This window comes from Hyla sarda, chromosome 2 (genome assembly GCF_029499605.1).
Source record: "Hyla sarda isolate aHylSar1 chromosome 2, aHylSar1.hap1, whole genome shotgun sequence".
NCBI lineage: Eukaryota > Metazoa > Chordata > Amphibia > Anura > Hylidae > Hyla > Hyla sarda.
This window is the reverse complement of record NC_079190.1, coordinates 261,791,726-261,811,943: the sequence shown is the minus strand read 5'-3', so window position 1 is coordinate 261,811,943 and position 20,218 is coordinate 261,791,726. Positions and strand designations below refer to the sequence as shown.

Genomic DNA, 20,218 nt, shown 5'->3' with positions numbered 1-20,218 from the left:
CCCCTGGCATCTTATCCCCTATCCAAAGGATAGGGGATAAGATGTTAGATCGCCGCGGTCCCGCTGCTGGGGACCCCGGGGATCGCTGCTGCAGCACCCCGCCATCATTACTGCACAGAGCGAGTTCGCTTTGTGCGTAATGACGGGCGATACAGGGGCCGGAGCAGCGTGACGTCATGGCTCCGCCCCTCATGACATCACGGCCCGTCCCCTTAATGCAAGTCTATGGCAGGGGGGCGTGACGACCGCCACGCCCCCTTCCCATAGACTTGTATTGACGGGGGCGGGCCGTGACGTCACGAGGGGCGGAGCCGTGACGTAACGATGCTCCGGCCCCTGTATTGCCCGTCATTACGTGCAGAGCGATCTCGCTCTGCGCAGTAATGATAGCGGGGTGCGGCAGCAGTGATCCCCGGGGTCCCCAGCAGCGGGACCCCAGCGATCTGACATCTTATCCCCTTTCTTTGGATAGGGGATAAGATGTCTAGGGGCGGAGTACCCCTTTAAGGACTCATCGTTTTTCATTTTAATTTTTTCCTCATCACCTTCTAAAAATCTTAACGCTTTCAATTTTGCACATAAAATTCCATATGATGGCTTATTTTTTGCGCCACCAATTCTTCTTTGCATTAGTCATTTTACCAAAAAATCCACGACGAAACGAGAAAAAGAAAAAAAAAATCATTGTGCGCCAAAATTGAAGAAGAAAAAAAAATGTCATTTTTTAACTTTGGAGGCTTCCGTTTCAACGTAGTACATTTTTCGGTAAAAATGACACCTCATCTTTATTCTGTAGGTCCATACGATTAAAATGATGATACCCTACTTATATAGGTTTGATTTTGTCGCACTTCTGACAAAAATCATAACTACAAGGAGGAAAATTTATACATTTAAAATTGTCATCTTCTGACCCCTATAAAACTTTTTTTATTTTTCCGCGTAAGGGCTGGTATGAGGACTAATTTTTTGCATCGTGTTCTGAAGTTTCAATTAGTACCATTTTTGCATTGATCTGACTTATTAATCGCTTTTTATAAAAAAAAAAAAATTATGATATAAAGTGACTAAAAATAGACTATTTTGGACTTTGGAATTTTTTTGCGTGTACGCCATTGACCGTGCGGTTTAATTAACAATATATTTTTATAGTTTGGACACTTACGCACGCGGCGATACCACATGTTTATTTACACAATTTTTTTATTTTTTTTTTAAGGGAAAAGGGGGGTGATTCAAACTTATTAGGCAAGGGGTTAAATGACCATAGGGGGCTATAACACTGCACACACTGACCTTTTACCCTGATCCCTACAAAGCCATAGCTTTGCATGGATCAACGTAATAGGGGGTTGATTGCTCAAGCCTGTAGCTCAGGCTTGGAGCAATCAAACGCCGATTGGACACGGAGCAAGGTAAGGGGACCTTCTGCTCTCGTCCTAGCTGATCGGGACATCGCAATTTTATCGCGATAGTCCCGATCAACCCGACTGAGCTGCTGGGAAGCTTTTACTTTAGTTTTCAACGTGGCGATCAACTTTGATCGCCGCGTCTGAAGGGTTAATAGCGCACGGCACAACGATCTGTGCCGTGCGCTATTAGCCCAGGGTCCCGGCTATCAATAGCAGCCGGGATCGACCCGGTGTCATGCAGGGTCATGGCGTCACAGGTACGCCTGTTAATGTCTCAACACCCTATAGCATCTGGAGGAGGAATACTGTAAACTATAGGACAGCTAACACAAAACGTACAGTTGTTCATCAAAGGCAAAAATTGTTATTTGGAAACAAAAGTGAAAGCGATTGGTTGAATGAATACATTTCTTAGGACTGCATTGACCAAGAGCGGCACAGTCTTCTATACATATATGGACCGTGGCAGAGATTTATTAAAACCTGTGAAGAGGACAAGTTGACAAGATTCCAGCCTCTGCTCTACTTTTTTCTCTGCACAGGTTTTGATAAATCTCCCCCTTTGTCTCTGAACAGAACTGAGTTTATTGGGGTCTATCAGGTTTTAGTATTTTTGCTTTTAAATATCAGCAAAAGCCTTAAAAAAAAAAAATAAATACCAGACAACCCAAGAGCAAAGATTGAGCCTCTAATGCAAAGTGAACAGCTTACAATCCAACAAACACTAAGAACCTTCAGATACACTGATATATTGTAATGTCCGGTGCCCAATTCTTGTGTTCATCACAATCTACAATATATTAGAATATCTTCAACATGGCAACAACGTGATGCTGTTTGTGTCAGCTGGTAGTAAGAAATAGGCCCAGACGAGAGGGGCATCAAATGGTCTTGTAGTCTGCTTCTGTGTAGAGAAGCCATTGAGAATTTTATTGTCTCACATTAGTCTTCAAAACTCTTTCAGGAATTCTGTACTGATATTGGAAAGGAATATTGGGTTAGTGTATTCTCACATGGGTAGATTAAAAGCCAGTTTCCTGCCATGGACAATCTGCAGCAGGAACTTTGTAATGCACCCTGGTATGAATGTACCCTAGAAGAAGACCTGTAGTCAAAACAAACAAAAAAATAAATAAAATAAAAAACCCACACATCATATTAAATATCTTAGGCTTCCCTGATATCTCTCTCTCTCACACACACACACACACACACACACACACACACACACACACACCTTTTTAGTTTCTTGATACAGCCTTTTGTTCTTTGCGATGTGTTTATATTATCCAGAACTCTGTATAATTCCACGCATTACTCCCTTTATTAACTCCAACTTCCACCCATATGACAATCCCCTGAGTAGTCAAATTATAAACCCACATATCACGAAAACAGGGTTGGAGGCATATAAACTGTAAAAAAAAAAAAAAAAAAAAAAATAAAAAAAAAAAAAAAGGGTATGATCAGGGAACCCTAAGTTACAACACAGGACGTAAATGTATGTCCTGGTGCTACTTAACGCACCAGGACATACATTTACATCCTGTACATGACACGAGCACTGTAGCAGTGCTCGCATCATGCACAGCAAGTCCCGGATGCCATCAGCAGCCAGAGACACGCCAGTAATGGCGGACATTGCTAATGTCCACCAATAACGCCTCAGATGCCGTGATCAAATGCACTGCCGCGGGGATCCGATCAGCCAAGATGGCGGCCAGAGGTCCCCTTACCTGCCTTCAGCTGTCTCCAGGGGTCTTCTGCTCTGGTCTGAGATCGAGCAGAGGATCGCCAATAAAAATGTTAAATGGGCACTGTCACCAACTTAAATTTTTGATGTGTTGTAGTACTTATGTACTACAACATCTCTAATATACTTTTATTATTTTTTATTTTAAATTAAACTAGTTTCATTTACATTTGAAAACCGGCCACTAGGGGTCTCCCTCCTGGTGGCCGGCTGCAGCCTGGCGTGACGTCACGCCTGAAAAAGGACCGATACGGCCGGGCATCGATCCTTTTTCATTCAGCCTGCGCTCGCTCCCTGCCTGTCAATCAGACAGGCAGGGAGCGAGCGCATTGGCTCCCCGGCCACTGGCTGGGAGGCCACTCCTCCCGCACATCGCCGCCGCCTCCGCTGCTGTGAGGTGGTTTTTTGCGCCCCCGTAGACCCATGCGTCCGCTCCTCCCCCAGCTCTCCGAAGATTTCCGAAGCTAGAGCTTCCCTCATCTCCTCTCCCTGAGCTCGGCTGGACGCAGATCTCTATGGCAGAGGACATAGATCGCCACGGCAGGTCCCCTCCCTCATCTCCCTTCCCTGAGGACGTAAATCTCCACGGAAGGTCCCCTCCCTCATCTCCCCGAGCTGAGGACGTAAATCTCCACCGCAGGGCGCAAAAAACCATCTCACACTGGACTCTGCAGTAAGTGTAATGGGGGGGGGGGGTTTAGACGGAGGGGACGGGCTAGCGCCGCATGTAACTAATAGTTTATCTACACAGGGTGCCTCCAGCTGTTTCAATACTACAACTCCCAGCATGACCTGACTGCCAATAGATGTCAGGGCAAGCTAGGAGTTGTAGTGATGAAAAAGCTGAAGGCACCCTGTGTAGATAAACTAAGGGCGGAAGTCCCCCCAGCAGGCATCAGTGACGTGGTGCCTGCTGGGGAAGTCTGCCTGGTAGTGAGCACACTGCCAGGCAGACAAAAAGCATTTTTAATATAATAAAAATTTTAAGCAGGGAGGGGGTTAGAGAGAGATGTGCAATAGGCAGGGACCGAAAAAAAAAAATAGGATGGTGGGTGCTACCCTTTAATCATCCCTTTTTAACCCCGAAAAGTGTAAAAAAATAAAACAAACATTTGGTATCGCCGCATGAGTAAATGCCCAAACTATCAAAATATAATGTTAGTGATCCTTTACAGTGAATGGCATAAATTAAAAAAAATTTAAATAAAAAAAAATGTATCATATATCTATATCTATCTATACAAAACTGCTGCTTTTTTGTCACATAACATTAAAAATAAAAATAAGTTAAAGATTTCAACGTTTCATATATGTAAATGTGGTATCGATTTAAAAAAAATAAAAAAAAATAAAAAGTACAGATCACGGTGCGTATACGGAAAAATTTTAAAGTTGTACCGTAGGTCGTCAAAGTAGAGGGATGTTAAAACATACTAATTTGGTTAAAAATTTTAAGATTTTTTTTAAGCGGTACAATAGAAAAGTATTTAATAATGGGTATCATTTTAATCGTATTGACCCACAGAATAAAGAACACCTGTCATTTTTAAATTGTACAGCGTGAAAACTAAACCTTCCCAAAATTGCTACCTAATTTGCTGTTCCCTTTTCAATTTCAATGGTCTGGGAAGCCAAAAAGCAGCAGAGCTGGGGAAGTTACGCAAATTGTGGAACTCCTATTAACTTTAACCAGCCTAGCGGTATTCCCGAGCGTGACTCGGGGTTAATTTTCGCTGCTAGAAGCGGTAACCCCGAGTCACGGGGAAACACATCAGTCACCTCCCACCACCACAAGGGAGGGACACATACCCTTCCCCTAAGAGGATTTCTAACACTATTGAAAATAGGTATTTCTATTATAAATATAGGTGATAAAAATTAGATGTACATGGTCAGGATTTGGTACTGAGTAACTTTTTTGTGGGATCTGACAGGTACGCCTTAAATGGGCACTGTCAGATACAAAAACTTTTGATGTGTTGTAAAGCATGTATAACCAATAGGTTTTGTAATTGCTTTCATTAGAACATTTTCAGTATTTCATCCTGACAAGCCAGTCAAACAACTGCCCCCCCCCTGCCTGCTTGGACACATACTAGTCCTGCTGTGTCCATACGTCATCACCTATGTCATGGACACACTTCCTTGATCCTCCCACTGTCAGCTTGTGTCCCGCTACTGTCAGTGAGGACAAGTTGGGAGTTGTAGTTTTGCTAATGCTAGGGCAGATGTGAGTAGACTGCATACTGAGGGAGGGGCGGAGACCTGCACAGTGAGGCCACGCCCCCTACATTTGAGAGGAATTCAGAATAGTGAGCTAAATTTAAAGTGTACTAAAAAAAAAAAAAAATAGTGCTAGACACAAATTTTATATACATGGTCAGGATTAGCTACTGAGCGATCTATTAAAAAAATTTTTTTTGTTTGATCTGACGGGTACACTAAGTTTTTGAAACTATTTTTGCTGATGTTGTCATGCGTATGAGTATGCGACCAACTGATTCTGACCAAAGTACACTAAGTTAAGGGATGAGTATCCCGATTTTGTGCTGAATTACTTATTTCTCAGGACAAAACATTTTGTGTGATCTAAACTTTTGACATGTATGGGCACCATGGCAAAATCGTTTACTAAATGACAGTGACACTTTAAAGATAGTAATATCTAATTTTTTTGGGATGGCTATAGGTCCCCTTTAAACACTGCAAGGTGGGCTTTATCAGAGTCAAATATAAAAGTCCAAGTGCTAAATGTTGCTGGTGTGTGGGTATGTTAAAACATAGAAGACTTCTGGCAGAAATTTCTGCCACTGAAAGTTTTTCTCTTTTTTTTTGGGCAGCAGGCACATGGATTCCTGCAAGTTCAATTCAGATGAATTAAAAACAGTTGCACCATGTACATTGTCAAGTGTTAAAATGTGTCAAAATCCTACAAAGCAAGTCTTGATAAAGTCAGATTTTAGGAAAGATCTAACAATGGCAGGACGGCCATGGTGTCTTAAAGGGGTAGTCCAGTGGTGAAAAACTTATCCCCTATCCTAAGGATAGGGGATAAGTTTGAGATCGCGGGGGGTCCGACCGCTGGGGCCCCCTGCGATCTCTCTGTACGGGGCCCCGGCTCTCCGCAGAGATAGCGGGTGTCGACCCCCGCACGAAGCGGCGGCCGACACGCCCCCTCAATACATCTCTATGGCAGAGCCGGAGATTGCCGAAGGCAGCGCTTCGGCTCTGCCATAGAGTTGTATTGAGGGGGCGTGTCGGCCGCCGCCTCGTGCGGAGGTCGACACGCCCCCTTCCCGCCGGCTGTCGGGGCTCCATACAGGAGATCTCGGGGGGCCCCAACGGTCGGTCCCCCCGCGATCTGCAACTTATCCCCTATCCTTAGGATAGGGGATAAGTTGCTCACCACTGAATCACCACTGGACTACTTCTTTAAAGGGTTATACCCACCTCCTTACTTCCGTCTTTCTCCTCAACTCCTGTCAGTTTTCAGCGACTGTAGGTGGTCTGGGAAGCCAAAAAGCAGCAGAGCTGGGGAAGTTACGCAAATTGTGGAACTCCTATTAACTTTAACCAGCCTAGCGGTATTCCCGAGCGTGACCCGGGTTAATTTTCGCTGCTAGAAGCGGTAACCCCGAGTCACGCTCGGGGTAGAATTGCAGAGTTGCTGTGCGGGCTGCACAGTATATCGCAAAAGCAATTGAATCGCGATTTTTGCTTTTTGCGATGTAGTGATGCAGCCCCCGGGAAAATATGTGATTATCTGCTCGGGTCGGCTCCCGTGGCGGGGGCCGGCCAGAGCAGGTAAAGACATATACTAAAAGTCAGGGTTTCTCAACCAGGGGGCCTCCAAATGTTGCAAAACTACAACTCTCAGCATGCCCGGACAGCCAAAGGCTCTCCGGGCATGCTGGGAGCAGTAGTTTCACAACAGCTGGAGGCCCCCTGGTAGAAAAACCCTGAACTAAGTGTAAAAGTAAAAAGGAAGAAAATAAAAAAACCTTTTGCTTACCTAATCCCGGTCCCTGAAGATGTCGTTCCCCTCCGTGCGCTCTGGTCCCTGCTCTATTCATCTTACAGGACCTTTCACTTTTCAGCCAATCACAGGCCGCAGTGGTGTAAAGCCTGTGATTGGCTGAAGGGGAAAGGGCTTGTTCTGCAGCAAATACACTAGGTTTGAAATCTGCCCGGCAAACCTAGTGTATACTGCTGCAGGACAAGAAAAGGTGACAGAGGGGGGAATGTGACACAGGGGAGAATGTAAAAAGGGGGGGGGGGGAATGTAACATAGGGGGGAATGTGACAGAGGGGAGAATGTAACAAGGGGGGGGGGGGGGGAAATGTGACACAGGGGAGAATGTAACAAGGGGGGGGGGAATGTGACAGAGGGGGGGAATGTGACAGAGGGGGGGGGGGGGGAAGAGTGTAACAAGGGGGGAGAATGTTACAGGGGGGATGAATGTGACGGGGGGGGGGGGGGGGAGATGTGGAATTTCAATGCAAAAAAAAATTGTACCGCTTTTGGTACAAATTTCCAGACGGAATCATACCGCTAGGGAGGTTAAGGGGAGTTCCGCAAACAGCATGGCTCATGGAGCTACACCGTTTGCGCAACTCCCATTAAAGTCAATAGAGTTCCACAATTTGCGCAACTTCTCCAGCTCAGCTGCTTTTGGCTTTCCAGACCACATACAAGTGTTGCAAAGAAGCCAAAGTAGAAAGTCAGAAGTAACAAGGTGGGTATACACCTTTAAAAGAGCCCTTGGCTGAGAACAGTAGTTATTGTAATGATGTCACATCAGTCACCACACTTGTATACACAAGTGCACTAAAGCTGCTGTGCAGCAGTGACATGCTAACATGACAGAAGCTTGACAGTGGTGCTGTTACTTGTATAAATGGCGTACAGGACACAGTCCTTCACAGTAGTTCCCAACTCACAAAGATGCAAAGCATGCTACAAATGTCCCAAAATAAAATAAATAAAAAGAACACAAACCTGGCGCTTCCCTACCTACTGGTGGCTTCTACCAAGTAGAACACAACATTAAAGAAAAAAATTATATAAGTGTATCGATCATTGTACATCGGTATTAGTACCCTGTATAATATATATATATATATATATATATCTATCTCACCACAAAACTATTTAACATCTTACCTGATATATGTAGCCTTCCATAAACTAGGTCAGTGTAAAAAGACTAACCAGGCCAACCAAGAGAAGAGGAAGGATTATGCATTTCTGTGATGAATGGGTGATGTGACAAGGGGCATATGATAGAAACTTTTATATACATAAAGGGAATCAACACAGTAGAGGAGGAGAGAATATTTAAAAGAAGAAAAATTACCACAAGAGGACATAGTTAAAAAAAAAATGTAGGTATAAAGGTTTATTCAGTAATTACAGGACATATTACTTTACTGTGAGAGTAGTGGATGCATGGAATAGCCTTCCTGTGGAAGTGGTAGCTGCCAATACAGTGAAGGAGTTTAAAGAAGTAGTCCAGTCCTGAAAAACTTATCCCCTAGCCTAAGGATAGGGATAAGTTTCAGATCGAAGGGGGTCCGACCGCTTGGACCCCCCGCAAGCTCCTGTGTGGGGCCTGGCAGCCCACGGGAAGGGGGCGTATTGACCGCCGCATGAAGAGGCAGACAAACCCCCTCAATACAGAAGCGGTCGGACCCCCTGCGATCTGAAACTTATCCCCTATCCTTAGGATAGGTGATAAGTTTTTCAGGACTGGACAACTCCTTTAACCCCTTAAGGACCAAGGACGTATGAGTACGTCCTTGGTCCCGCTCCCGTGATATAACGCGGGGTCCCGCGGTAACCCCGCATCATATCACTGCGGGCCTGGCGTCATGGTGGAGCCGGGACCCACCTCTAATAGCGTGAGCCACGCAGCTAAAAGTGAAAGTAAAAAGTGCCGGTTAGCTCAAGGAGCTGTTCGGGATCGCCGCGGTGAAATCACGGCATCCCCAACAGCTGTAGCACAGGAGGAAGGTCTCTTACCTTCCTTCCTGCAGTCCGGTCGCCAATTGAATGCTTCAAGCCTGAGATCCAGGCTTGAGCATTCAATCGCCGAAAACCCTGATCAATGCATCCCTATGGAGATGCATTGAACACCGTTAAAGATCAGTAAATGCAATGTTATAGCCCCCTATGGGAGCTATAATATTGCAAAATAAAAGTGTAAAAAATCATTAACCCTTTCAATTATCCCTTCCCCTAATAAAAGTTTGAATCACCCGGCATTTCCAATAATAAAAAAAAACACTGTAAATAAAAATAAAAAACAAACATATGTGGTATCGCCGCGTGCGGAAAAGTAAGATTTAAAAAAAATATACTGCTAATTAAACCGCACAGTCAATGGCGTACGCGCAAAAAAAATTCCAAAGTCCAAAATAGCGCATTTTTGGTCACTTTTTATATCATGAAAAGATGAATAAAAAGCGCTCAAAAGTCAGATCAATGCAAAAATGGTACCGACAAAAACTTCAGATCACGGCGCAAAAAATTAACCCTCATAGCGCCCTGAACACGGAAAAATAAAAAAGTTATAGGGGTCAGAAGATGACAATTTTAAACGTATACATTTTCCTGCATGTAGTTATGATTGTTTTCTGAAGTGATACAAAATCAAACCTATATAAGTAGGGTATTATTTTAACCGTATGGACCTACAGAATAAAGATAAGGTGTCATTTTTACCGAAAAATGTACTACGTAGAAACGGAAGCCCCCAAAAGTTACAAAATAGCGGTATTTTATCAATTTTGTCGCACAATGATTTTTTCCTCGTTTCGCCGTAGATTTTGCGGTAAAATTACTTATATCATTACAAAGTAGAATTAGTGGCGCAAAAAATAAGCCATAATACAGATTTTTAGGTGCAAAATTTTAAGAGTTATGATTTTTTTAAAGTTAAGGAGGAAAAAACGAAAGAGAAAAACCGAAAAAAACGCCCGGTCCTTAAAGGGTTAAGCATGGACAGGATAGGCATAAGGCTATCCTTCATATAAGATACAGCCATGGACTATATTGGGCAGACTAGATGAGCCGTATGGTTCTTACCTGCCGATAAATTCTATGTTATATATTTCTATGACCCTGTTACAGGAGCTTTCGGATTGATCTAAAAAAAAAAAAAATTGATGTGCAAATGGAACATTCCACCAAATATATACCCAACAGATACTCAACTATATGCCAATAATGATTCATACATCATTCAAGGATTCACACGTTAAAAACAAAATGCACTTTTCTCCTTTTTGGACACATCGATTTGGAAAGCACACTTGAGGAAAAGTTGTACTGACGTGTCCCAAAATGTGGCCACGGACATAGACTAAATATTCGGACTGGAGAAACGTCAAGATGTATGAAATGAAGCTGTGACGTGAAACTTTTGGACTTTCACAGTATTTTCTTTAAGTATTTGTAAGGCAAAAAAAAAAAAAAAAAAAGAGAAGGAACTCTTTCCATTATATGTGTTTGCTCGGTTTATAGCGAAGCCCTTACTTTTGCTTACAAATAGCAATGCAAAAAATAAATAAATAAACCTGACCACAAAGTTTTCGGGGAAAAGTTTAGGCTTCTTTCACACTACAAAATTACTCAGTTTTAAAGATCCGTTCGAAGTTCCTTTTGAAAATGTACAGTTACAAAATCCTATATGGCCGTTAGAAAATCCCATTATAGTCTATGGGATTTTTACATTATCCTTTTTAACCCGTTATTAATAATGGCCGTTATTTTGTGACAGGCGAATAAACAGAAGAAATAGTGCATGCACTATTTCTCCCGTTACTATCTTCCGTCACAAAATTACGGCCGTTATTAATAACGGGCTTAAAAAGGATGATTTAAAAATCCCATAGAAAATCCCATGATAGTCTAACGGCCGTACAGGATTTTTTAACTGCCGTTTTACAGACGATTTTCAGATGGAACTTCTAACGGATCTTTAAAACGGAGTCATTCTGGAGTTTAAAAGGGGCCTTACTTTCACTAATGACTAGAGATGAGCGAACTTACAGTAAATTCGATTTGTCACGAACTTCTCGGCTCTGCAGCTGATGACTTATCCTGCATAAATGAGTTCAGCTTTCAGGTGCTCCGGTGGGCTGGAAAAGGTGGATACAGTCCTAGGAAAGAGTCTCCTAGGACTGTATCCACCTTTTCCAGCCCACGGGAGCAACTGAAAGCTGAACTAATTTATGCAGGAAAAGTTATCAACTGCCGAGCCGAGAAGTTTGTGACTAATCGAATTTACTGTAAGTTCGCTCATCTCTACTAATGACGCTACTATGAAGAAAGCAGCAACGCAACATTTCTCACTTCAACAGGGAAAACCCCTATCAAAGTTACATAATACAGTATAAGTAGTAACTTAAAAAGGGTCTCACCTCAGGGATCCCCCACCAACCATGAGAATAGGGGACCCTTGTCTAGCGAGTGAATGGGAGCAGCAAGGTTAAAATCTTCTAAGAAAAAACAAATGTAAAGCCATGACTTTATCTTATCAGGAGAACATCACAACTGGTCATCGTTGCTCAGTCTTCCGGTCCTAGTCTTATGAGATCCGATATCTTATGATCTTGTGCTGGAACTAAGAACCATAACATCACAGGTCCTTGACTAACAAAATGTTAAACTGTATTAAGGAATGAGACGGCAATACTTTGAAGGAGTTGTCACAACTAGACTATCTCCTTCCATCAGCAGTTATAGAGGGCAACTTTCATGAAACACTATGGAGAACCAACGCACTCGGAACGTGTCAGACCCAGGGCCCACTGGATAAGATCAGTACCACCTATGGAGAACAGCTATAGCTGCTCCAGCTCTGCTCGCTTAGGCACAAGGCATAATACCATACTTTCTAAAGCAGTGTTTCCCAACCAGGATGCCTCCCGCTGTTGCAAAACTACAACTCCCAGCATGACAGGACAGCCTTCGGCTGTCCTGTCATGCTGGGAATTGTAGTTTTGCAACAGCGGGAGGCACCCTGGTTGGGAAATACTGCTTTAAAGCCATGTTCTCCAAACTGTGGACCACCAGATGTTGCAAAACTACAACTCCCAGTATATTGGGAGTTGTAGTTTTGCAACATCTAGGAGGTGCACAGTTTGGAGACCACTGTAAACTTGTGCCTTCAGTGTCAGCAGAAATCAGCAGCATAACCTGCTATAGTGAAGGTATTGCACAGTTTACATATGAGCGCTCCCTACTTCTACTCAGTCACAAACTACATACTGGTCTACCAAAGCGCAATAGGAGGCTTCAAACAGAGAGAAAGTGTATAAAAAGCAGGTTATGTATAAAGTGAGTGGATGAGCCTCCTAACATGAGGCTCTACCTGACAGCTGGAGTAGTGTCAGTAGGACGCCTCTACAGTTTGGCCAAGATCTATCCCCAATAAGTGGCACACTATGGTTCCATGTCCATATACTAGGTCTAGTGGCCATGACTTGTAGCTGATCCTAGGGGGATCATACAGATGTCTTGTAACAGCACATGACCTGCCTGATGACAGATCACAGCTCCAGAAGTAATAATGCCAAGTGTCTGCTCCATTGAGGAGTCCCCTGAGGCGCCCGCACTCTCCTCAGGGCACTGCCACCATGCTAGTCCGCCGTACCCGCTCACTGACAGCCAGTCGGGCAGGAAAGGCCGAGGCTTTGTTTCCGGCCTACACCACCCAAACACGTCCGGAGCGCCCGGGGGAGCGGATGTGCTCACTCACCTGCCGTAGATGCCATCAGTTATTCGGTTCCGTTTTAACGGGCGCCGGAGTTTACTGCAGTCCGCATTCCGCCGCTTCATTCTCCCGGTGTCCGCCTCCTCCCGCCGCCGCCCGAGGCCTGCCCCGTCCGCTGAGACACCGCTTACACCCGCTCCGGTGCTTACCAGGGGCTGCCCGCCCGGAAAGCCACCAATAAACACATGAAACGAGAACGGTAGTAACGAGTTTAAAGGGTTTGAAACAAAGAAATAAAGATGGAGGCCCCTCCTCCTCCTCCCCTCAGCAACGGTGCAGCCAGGGCCGGACAAAACGCAGGCACGCCCACTATGTGAGCGACGGGGAGGAGAGCCAATCAAAGCCCGGGACAAGTTGTGAGACAAGGAAGGGAGCCAATGGGGGGCAAGGGCAAGCTGCCAATAATGACGCAAGGAGTTCTTCTGAAGCTTTGGTGGCCTTAGAAAGAAAAGCCGTACGTGTGGGTGGGGAATTGGGATGAGCGACACACAAAGAGGCCAATCATACAGGAGAGAGAGCTGACTGGGCGGGGCAAAGCAGTTGGCAAGTGCAGTGCGCGGGAAGCCAGATAGTGAAAGGAGAGTGGGCGTGAGGTGTCAAACCTGGAAGCCAATCAGAGCCCAGACACATGAGAGGGTGACAGCAAGTTGTCCAATGAGACTGCTCAAGGGGAGGAGCTAAGGTTAACCCTTGAGGCAGCGGAATGGGCGGGTTTGTTTTGGGTTCCACGTCCGCAGGATGAAGGGCTGGACTAGGGAGCCCGCCCACTGCCAGAGTGGGGACGTGCTTAGGGGGTGTGTTAGCTACGGCTTGTCACAGTGGGAGGCCGCGCCATGTGGGGATACAGTTGGGCTTTCACCACGAACACTGACGTGGAAGATTTATTATGAATGTCTAGCTATTATTTCATGTCAATCCTGCGCCAGGAGACTGCTATTAACAGGTAGTGGCAGTCCCTCATACACAGATAAAGAAAATGATTAAATTGTCTGCCTGCAGCCACCGACAGAGGGAGCTCTGCATACACAATTCCCATTGTATGCATAGTATCTCTACTCTACATGGGAAAAAAAACGCCTCTAGTGCCTCCTATAGGTATCTAACTTACAATTGTTAAATGGGTTATCCAGTATTTTTTTCCCCCATTCTGCCCAGGCTGCAAAAAGAAAACAAACAAACCTTTACTTACCTTCTGTCTATCTCCCAGTGTGGTCCTCCAACCCAGATCTTCTTCTGCATTCTGGTGCCCGACACGTCATACCGAGCTGAACGAATCGCCTGCTGCAGCGATGACCTCCCTCGTGCTGAGTGGCAGTGTGATGTAATAGTCACCAGAAAGAAGGCCAGGCTTGTTAAGTGACACTTCCACCCATCATCGGCCAAGGCAGGGACATTACTGCAGCCGGCGATAAACTCAGCGCAGTGTGACATGTCAGGCCCCATAACGCGGAAGAAGAAAAACCAGGGCTGAAGGACATGAGATAAATATCGAAACGGGTAAGTTACGGTCTGTTCTTTTTGCAGCACGTGCAAAATGGATAGGGGATATGTGTATGAATGCGGGGGGTCCGACAACTGGGACCCCATACAATCTCCTATACCGGGTCATGCTACTTATCTATTCTCGGGACCTTCCGTCCCCACCTTCCAAGATGAGTGCTAGTGACAGCCTGCATAGCCAATCACTGGACAAAGGTTCCTGACCTAGACAAAGGTTAATTCCAAAACGCGTCGTTTTGTGTATTTTACTGTCCACTAAATGGCCACTGTCACCAAACATTTATTTGTAAAAACAATAGAGACATATAATATAAGTATATCTAATACTTTTTAATTATTTTTTCCCCCACAGTTTCACTTAGATAACTACTCCTATAAAAGTGCCCACTATGTGTTCATAAAATGTCCCACGCCTGTCACTATGGTCTAACCGGCTGTAGCAACTGCTACTCCATCAGAATACGGGGGGGGGGGGGGCTTTGTGTGCGCTCCCTGTGTAATGATGTGAAGATCTCTGAACACACAGAGAGCAGGGCAGTGTGTGAGCTGCTGTGATTGGCTGAGAGGAGGCCATGCCCACACACACCTCCCCAGCTCTCGGAAGCTCCGAGGGAGAGAGAAGGAGAATACTTCAAGCGTTACTATCATCAGTAAAAAAAAAAAAAAAAATTGAAAATGCAAGAGTACCTGTCACCAAATAAAACTTTTAATAAAGTGTTCCTTGTGTAATTATCAGACACTTTCCCATTGACTTGCTTTTAAAATTTTCAACATTAATATATTTAAAATGTAACAGAAAAAAGCCTGGCAGGAGACCAAACTCAGGAAGTGTTTCTCCGCGCTGCGCTTGATAGACAGCTCCACAGAGCCTCACTGAAAGCTGCAAAGAGCCTCACTGAAAGATATACAGACTGGAAGCTGCACAGAGCCTCACTGAAAGATGCACAGACTGGAAGCTGCACAGAGCCTCACTGAAAGATGCACAGACAGAAAGCTGCACAGAGCCACAATGAAAGCTTCAAAGAGCCTCACTAAAAGCTGCACAGAGCCTAGGGCAAATTCCAATAATCCTTCTTTCTCTCTGTGTAATATGTACAGCATAAAACCAGAGAGGGAAGTTTACAGAGCAGCCTGCAATGATTGGGTGACTGTCCAGAGAGGAAAGGGTTACAGAGCAGAGTGCAGTGATTGGCTCACTCAGAAGCTCAGTGACACAGTGAGGAAGGAAGCTTAGTTACAGTAAGGGCAAGAGAGGGACACGCCCCCTGCCTTTGAGAAGATGAAAATCCAGTATGCAATTTATATAAGCTTATTTTAAAGAAATGCAGAAGCTAGACACATAAGTTATATGCACATGATCAGGATTATATAATATATAACTTTTTTTTTTTTTTTGGGGGGGGGGGGGGGGGGAATGACACGCTTTAAAGTTAATGGGGGAGATTTATCAAAACCTGTGCAGTGGAAAAGTTGACCAGTTGTCCATAGAAAGCAATCAGATAGCTTCTTTAATTTTTGAAAGGGCCTCTCATAAGTGAAAGGAGCAATCAGATTGGTTGCTATAGGCAACTGGGCAACTTTTCCTTTACACAGATTTTGATAAATATCACCCAATATGTTTCAAAAGAAGCTGTAATGGTAAAGCATTTATGTTATGCTCTTTTTATTTATTTATTTATTTATTTTGTGCTCATTAACAAGTATTTTAGAATTGAGAATCTATTAAAAGTATAGTTGGGTGACAGGTACTCTTTAATATTATTTGATACATTGATTCCCAAATAACGAAAACAATTTCCACGTTTGAGAGTTCTCAGCTTGGGAAAATTGCATACTGATTCCCCACTCAGTGGCATCCCTATTTATGGCTAGTGTGGAAAAAAAAATCTATTAACTCATTAACCCTAACCAGGGAAGACCCAGGGTTCTACAAAAACATAGCAGATCATCCACACTTACGGAGGGCTTGTTTTTTGCGTAATATAAAAGGTGTCATGATGGAGCGTGGCCTGGGTAAGGAGCCTGCTGCACGCATGTAGCTGAGCTCCTGTGACCATAGTGATTATAAAGAGTCACAAAATGATTATTCTGCATCATATCTGGCTCAAACTGAACGTACAAGCTTGGGGAGATGCAGAGATCACTTCTACCAACTTTGGTCTGTATCTGAGGAGAACTAAATACCGCACTGCACACTTGCCTGACACCCGGGAAGAACCTGACCCTGGAAGAGAACAGAGTCCACCTTCAAAAAATACTAAATACTAAAATTACGCAAAATAAGCTTGAAATAAGCCTGTGATAGAGTATGCCATAGAGTACTCACTAACCGGAAAAGTACTCACTTCCGGCAGGCGCATTACTAGCCTCCTAACGCACAGAACAAAGAAGAAACTTACAACCACCACAAATCAAGTGACGAGGCGAACCGGTGAGCTCAATACCAGTGATACTGGCAGGGGCGGATCCAGAGTCTACTCTCGGGAGGGGCACTATTAGAGTATTTTGTGTTGGCGGACAGAAAACAAGATGTTGCTTACAGAACTTACAATATTATTAAATGTATCATACAGTCCTAACCTTGTTTAAGACTCTTAGGCCATGTTCACTTGTCAGAATAATTATCAAATATACCAATTGCCACAGAATGGGAAAGTGCTAAAGAAGTTTTTACCATTTAAAACTACAGCTTCCAGTATGACCTAAGTAGTGGTAAGGGGATGCTGGGAGTTGTTGTTTCACCCATCATTACTGCAGAACTTCTTCAGTGACTACAGCTCTGATGGGACACACACAGGAGGATACAGAATGATATCAGTGATTACAGGTGACGTCTTCTCTATAGTCTTTCCTTATCTAATTCAGATGTACATACCACCGGGACTTGTTTCAGCTAAATGTTCTCTCTGCAGAACTTGATGCCCAGACATCTCCTCACTATGTCAGCGGATTCTGATCCTCTATATGAAAACAATAATTATTATAATACTGCCAAACACTGTATTCTTCGAATATATTACTGACACATACCTTCTGAATATACAACACACTGTACCCTCTGAATATAATACCGCCACACACCGTACCCTCTGAATATAATACTATCACACACCGTACCCTCTGAATATAATACTACCACACACTGCGCCATCTAAATATAATACTACCACACACTGTGCCCTCTGAATATAACACTACCACACACTGTGCCCTCTAAATTTAATACTAACAAACACTGCACTCTCTGAATATAATACTACCACACACTGCACTCTCTGAATATAATACTACCACACTGTGTCCTTTAAATTTAATACTACCACACACTGCACTCTCTGAATAGAATACTACCACACACTGCACTCTCTGAATATAATACTACCACACACTGTGCCCTCTAAATTTAATACTACCACACACTGCACTCTCTGAATAGAATACTACCACACACTGTGCCCTCTAAATTTAATACTACCACACACTGCACTCTCTGAATATAATACTACCACACACTGTACCCTCTGTATATAATACTACCACACACTGCACTCTCTGAATAGAATACTACCACACACTGTACCCTCTGTATATAATACTACCACACACTGCACTCTCTGAATATAATACTACCACACACTGTACCCTCTAAATTTAATACTAACAAACACTGCACTCTCTGAATATAATACTACCACACACTGCACTCTCTGAATAGAATACTACCACACACTGCACTCTCTGAATATAATACTACCACACACTGTGCCCTCTAAATTTAATACTACCACACACCGCACTCTCTGAATATAATACTACCACACACTGTGCCCTCTAAATGTAATACTACCACACACTGCACTCTCTGAATAGAATACTACCACACACTGTACCCTCTGTATATAATACTACCACACACTGCACTCTCTGAATATAATACTACCACACACTGTACCCTCAAAATTTAATACTACCACACACTGCACTCTCTGAATATAACTTGCTGTGCAGTGCACCCTCTGAATAAAATGCCCAAATGTATCGTGGCCCATAAAAAAACGTACCACCCCAGAAATTCCTCATAATCTACAATATACTGCTGAAATGCAGAACACTCTGTGCCTTCACATATAGTAATAATGCCCCATCTTGTGCCCCTACATATAATAATTATGACCCGTCCTGTTCCCCCCACATAATAATGCCCTGTGCCCCTAACATATATTGCCCCCTGTGCTGTGCCCTTCACATATAATTCCCCGTTCTTTGCCCCTCACATATAATGCCCCCATCATGCGTCCCTCACATATAATGCCCCCTGTGCTGTGCCCCTCACATATAATGCCCCCCGTGCTGTGCCCCTCACATATAATGTCCCCTGTGCTGTACCCCTCACATATAATGCCCCCTGTGCTGTTCCCCTCACATATAATGCTCCTGTCATATGCCCCACACATATAATGCCCCCTGTGCTGTGCCCTTCACATATAATGCCCCCGTTCTTTGCCCCTCACATATAATGCCCCCATCATGCAACCCTCACATATAATGCCCCTTGCTGTGCCCTTCACATATAATGCCCCCGTTCTTTGCCCCTCACATATAATGCCCCCATCATGCGCCCCTCACATATAATGCCCCCTGTCCTGTCCAGTCAGGGGGCATTATATGTGAGGGGCACAGCACAGGGGGGCATTATATGTTTGGGGCACATGACAGGAGCATTATATGTGAGGGGCACAGGACAGGGAGCATTATATGTGAGGGGCGCATGATGGCGCATTATATATGAGGGGCACAGGATGGGGGCATTATATATGAGGGGCGCATGATGGGGCATTATATGTGAGGGGCACAGCACAGGGGGCATTATATGTGATGGGCACAGAACAAGGGGCATTATATGTGTGGGGCACAGCACGGGCATTATATGTGAGGGGAACAGCACAGGGGACATTATGTGTGGGGCACAGCACAGGGGGCATTATATGTGTGGGGCACAGCACAGAGGGCATTATATGTGTGGGGCACAGCACAGGGGGAACTATGTGTGGGGCACAGCACAGGGGGCATTATATCATATAATGGCCCCTGTGCTGTGCCCCACACATATAATACCCCCTGTGCTGTGCCCCACACATATAATACCCCCTGTGCTATGCCCCCCACACATATAATTTATATGTGTGGGCACAGCACAGAGGGCATTATATGTGTGGGGCACAGCACAGGGGGCATTATGTGTGGGGCACAGCACAGGGGGCATTATATGTGTGGGACACAGCACAGGGGGCATTATGTGTGGGGCACAGCACAGGGGGCATTATATCATATAATGCCCCATGTGCTGTGCCCCCCACACATATAATTTATATGTGTGGGCACAGCACAGGGGGCATTATATGTGAGGGGCACAGCACAGGGGCCCCCCTATCATGTGCTCTTAACATATAGTGCCCCCAGTGCTTTGCCCTGCAGCCCCTCACATTAAAAATTCCCCTTTCTCTTCCCCCCCCCCTAAGTTTTTAAATCCCCCTCCCCCTCCGATACAGTGCCCTTAACAGTGGCACATATTCTGTCCCCCAAATCCCCTGGGCCCTGAGCATACTCTTCTTACTTACAGTATGCTGGCCGCAGGGACGGGATTTCCGGGCGCGATGATGTGACATCATCGCGCCGGCCTGCAGAGGATCGCGTCCCCGCAGTTCACACGCTGTGTACTCACAGCGTGTGACTGCCTAGGTTAGTGAATGGTGGAGCGGAAGCTTACAGCTTCG

General features: G+C 44.6%; 1 protein-coding gene across 6 annotated transcripts in view; it reads right to left on the bottom strand.

The window, feature by feature from the left end:
* MACO1 (macoilin 1) overlaps nt 1-14,402 on the bottom strand; it is a 71,707-nt gene extending 57,305 nt beyond the window's left edge. Inside the window, exons 1-2 of one of the 6 annotated variants that reach the window (XM_056557077.1) lie at nt 12,930-13,392; nt 11,590-11,667 (exon numbers count right to left, since the gene is read on the bottom strand). In XM_056557077.1, the coding sequence (XP_056413052.1) occupies nt 11,590-11,612 (23 nt within the window). In that variant the 5' untranslated portion in view covers nt 11,613-11,667; nt 12,930-13,392. The other 5 variants (XM_056557078.1, XM_056557075.1, XM_056557073.1 and 2 more) reach the window with 5 other exon arrangements.
* Nucleotides 14,403-20,218: the final 5,816 nt, after the last annotated feature.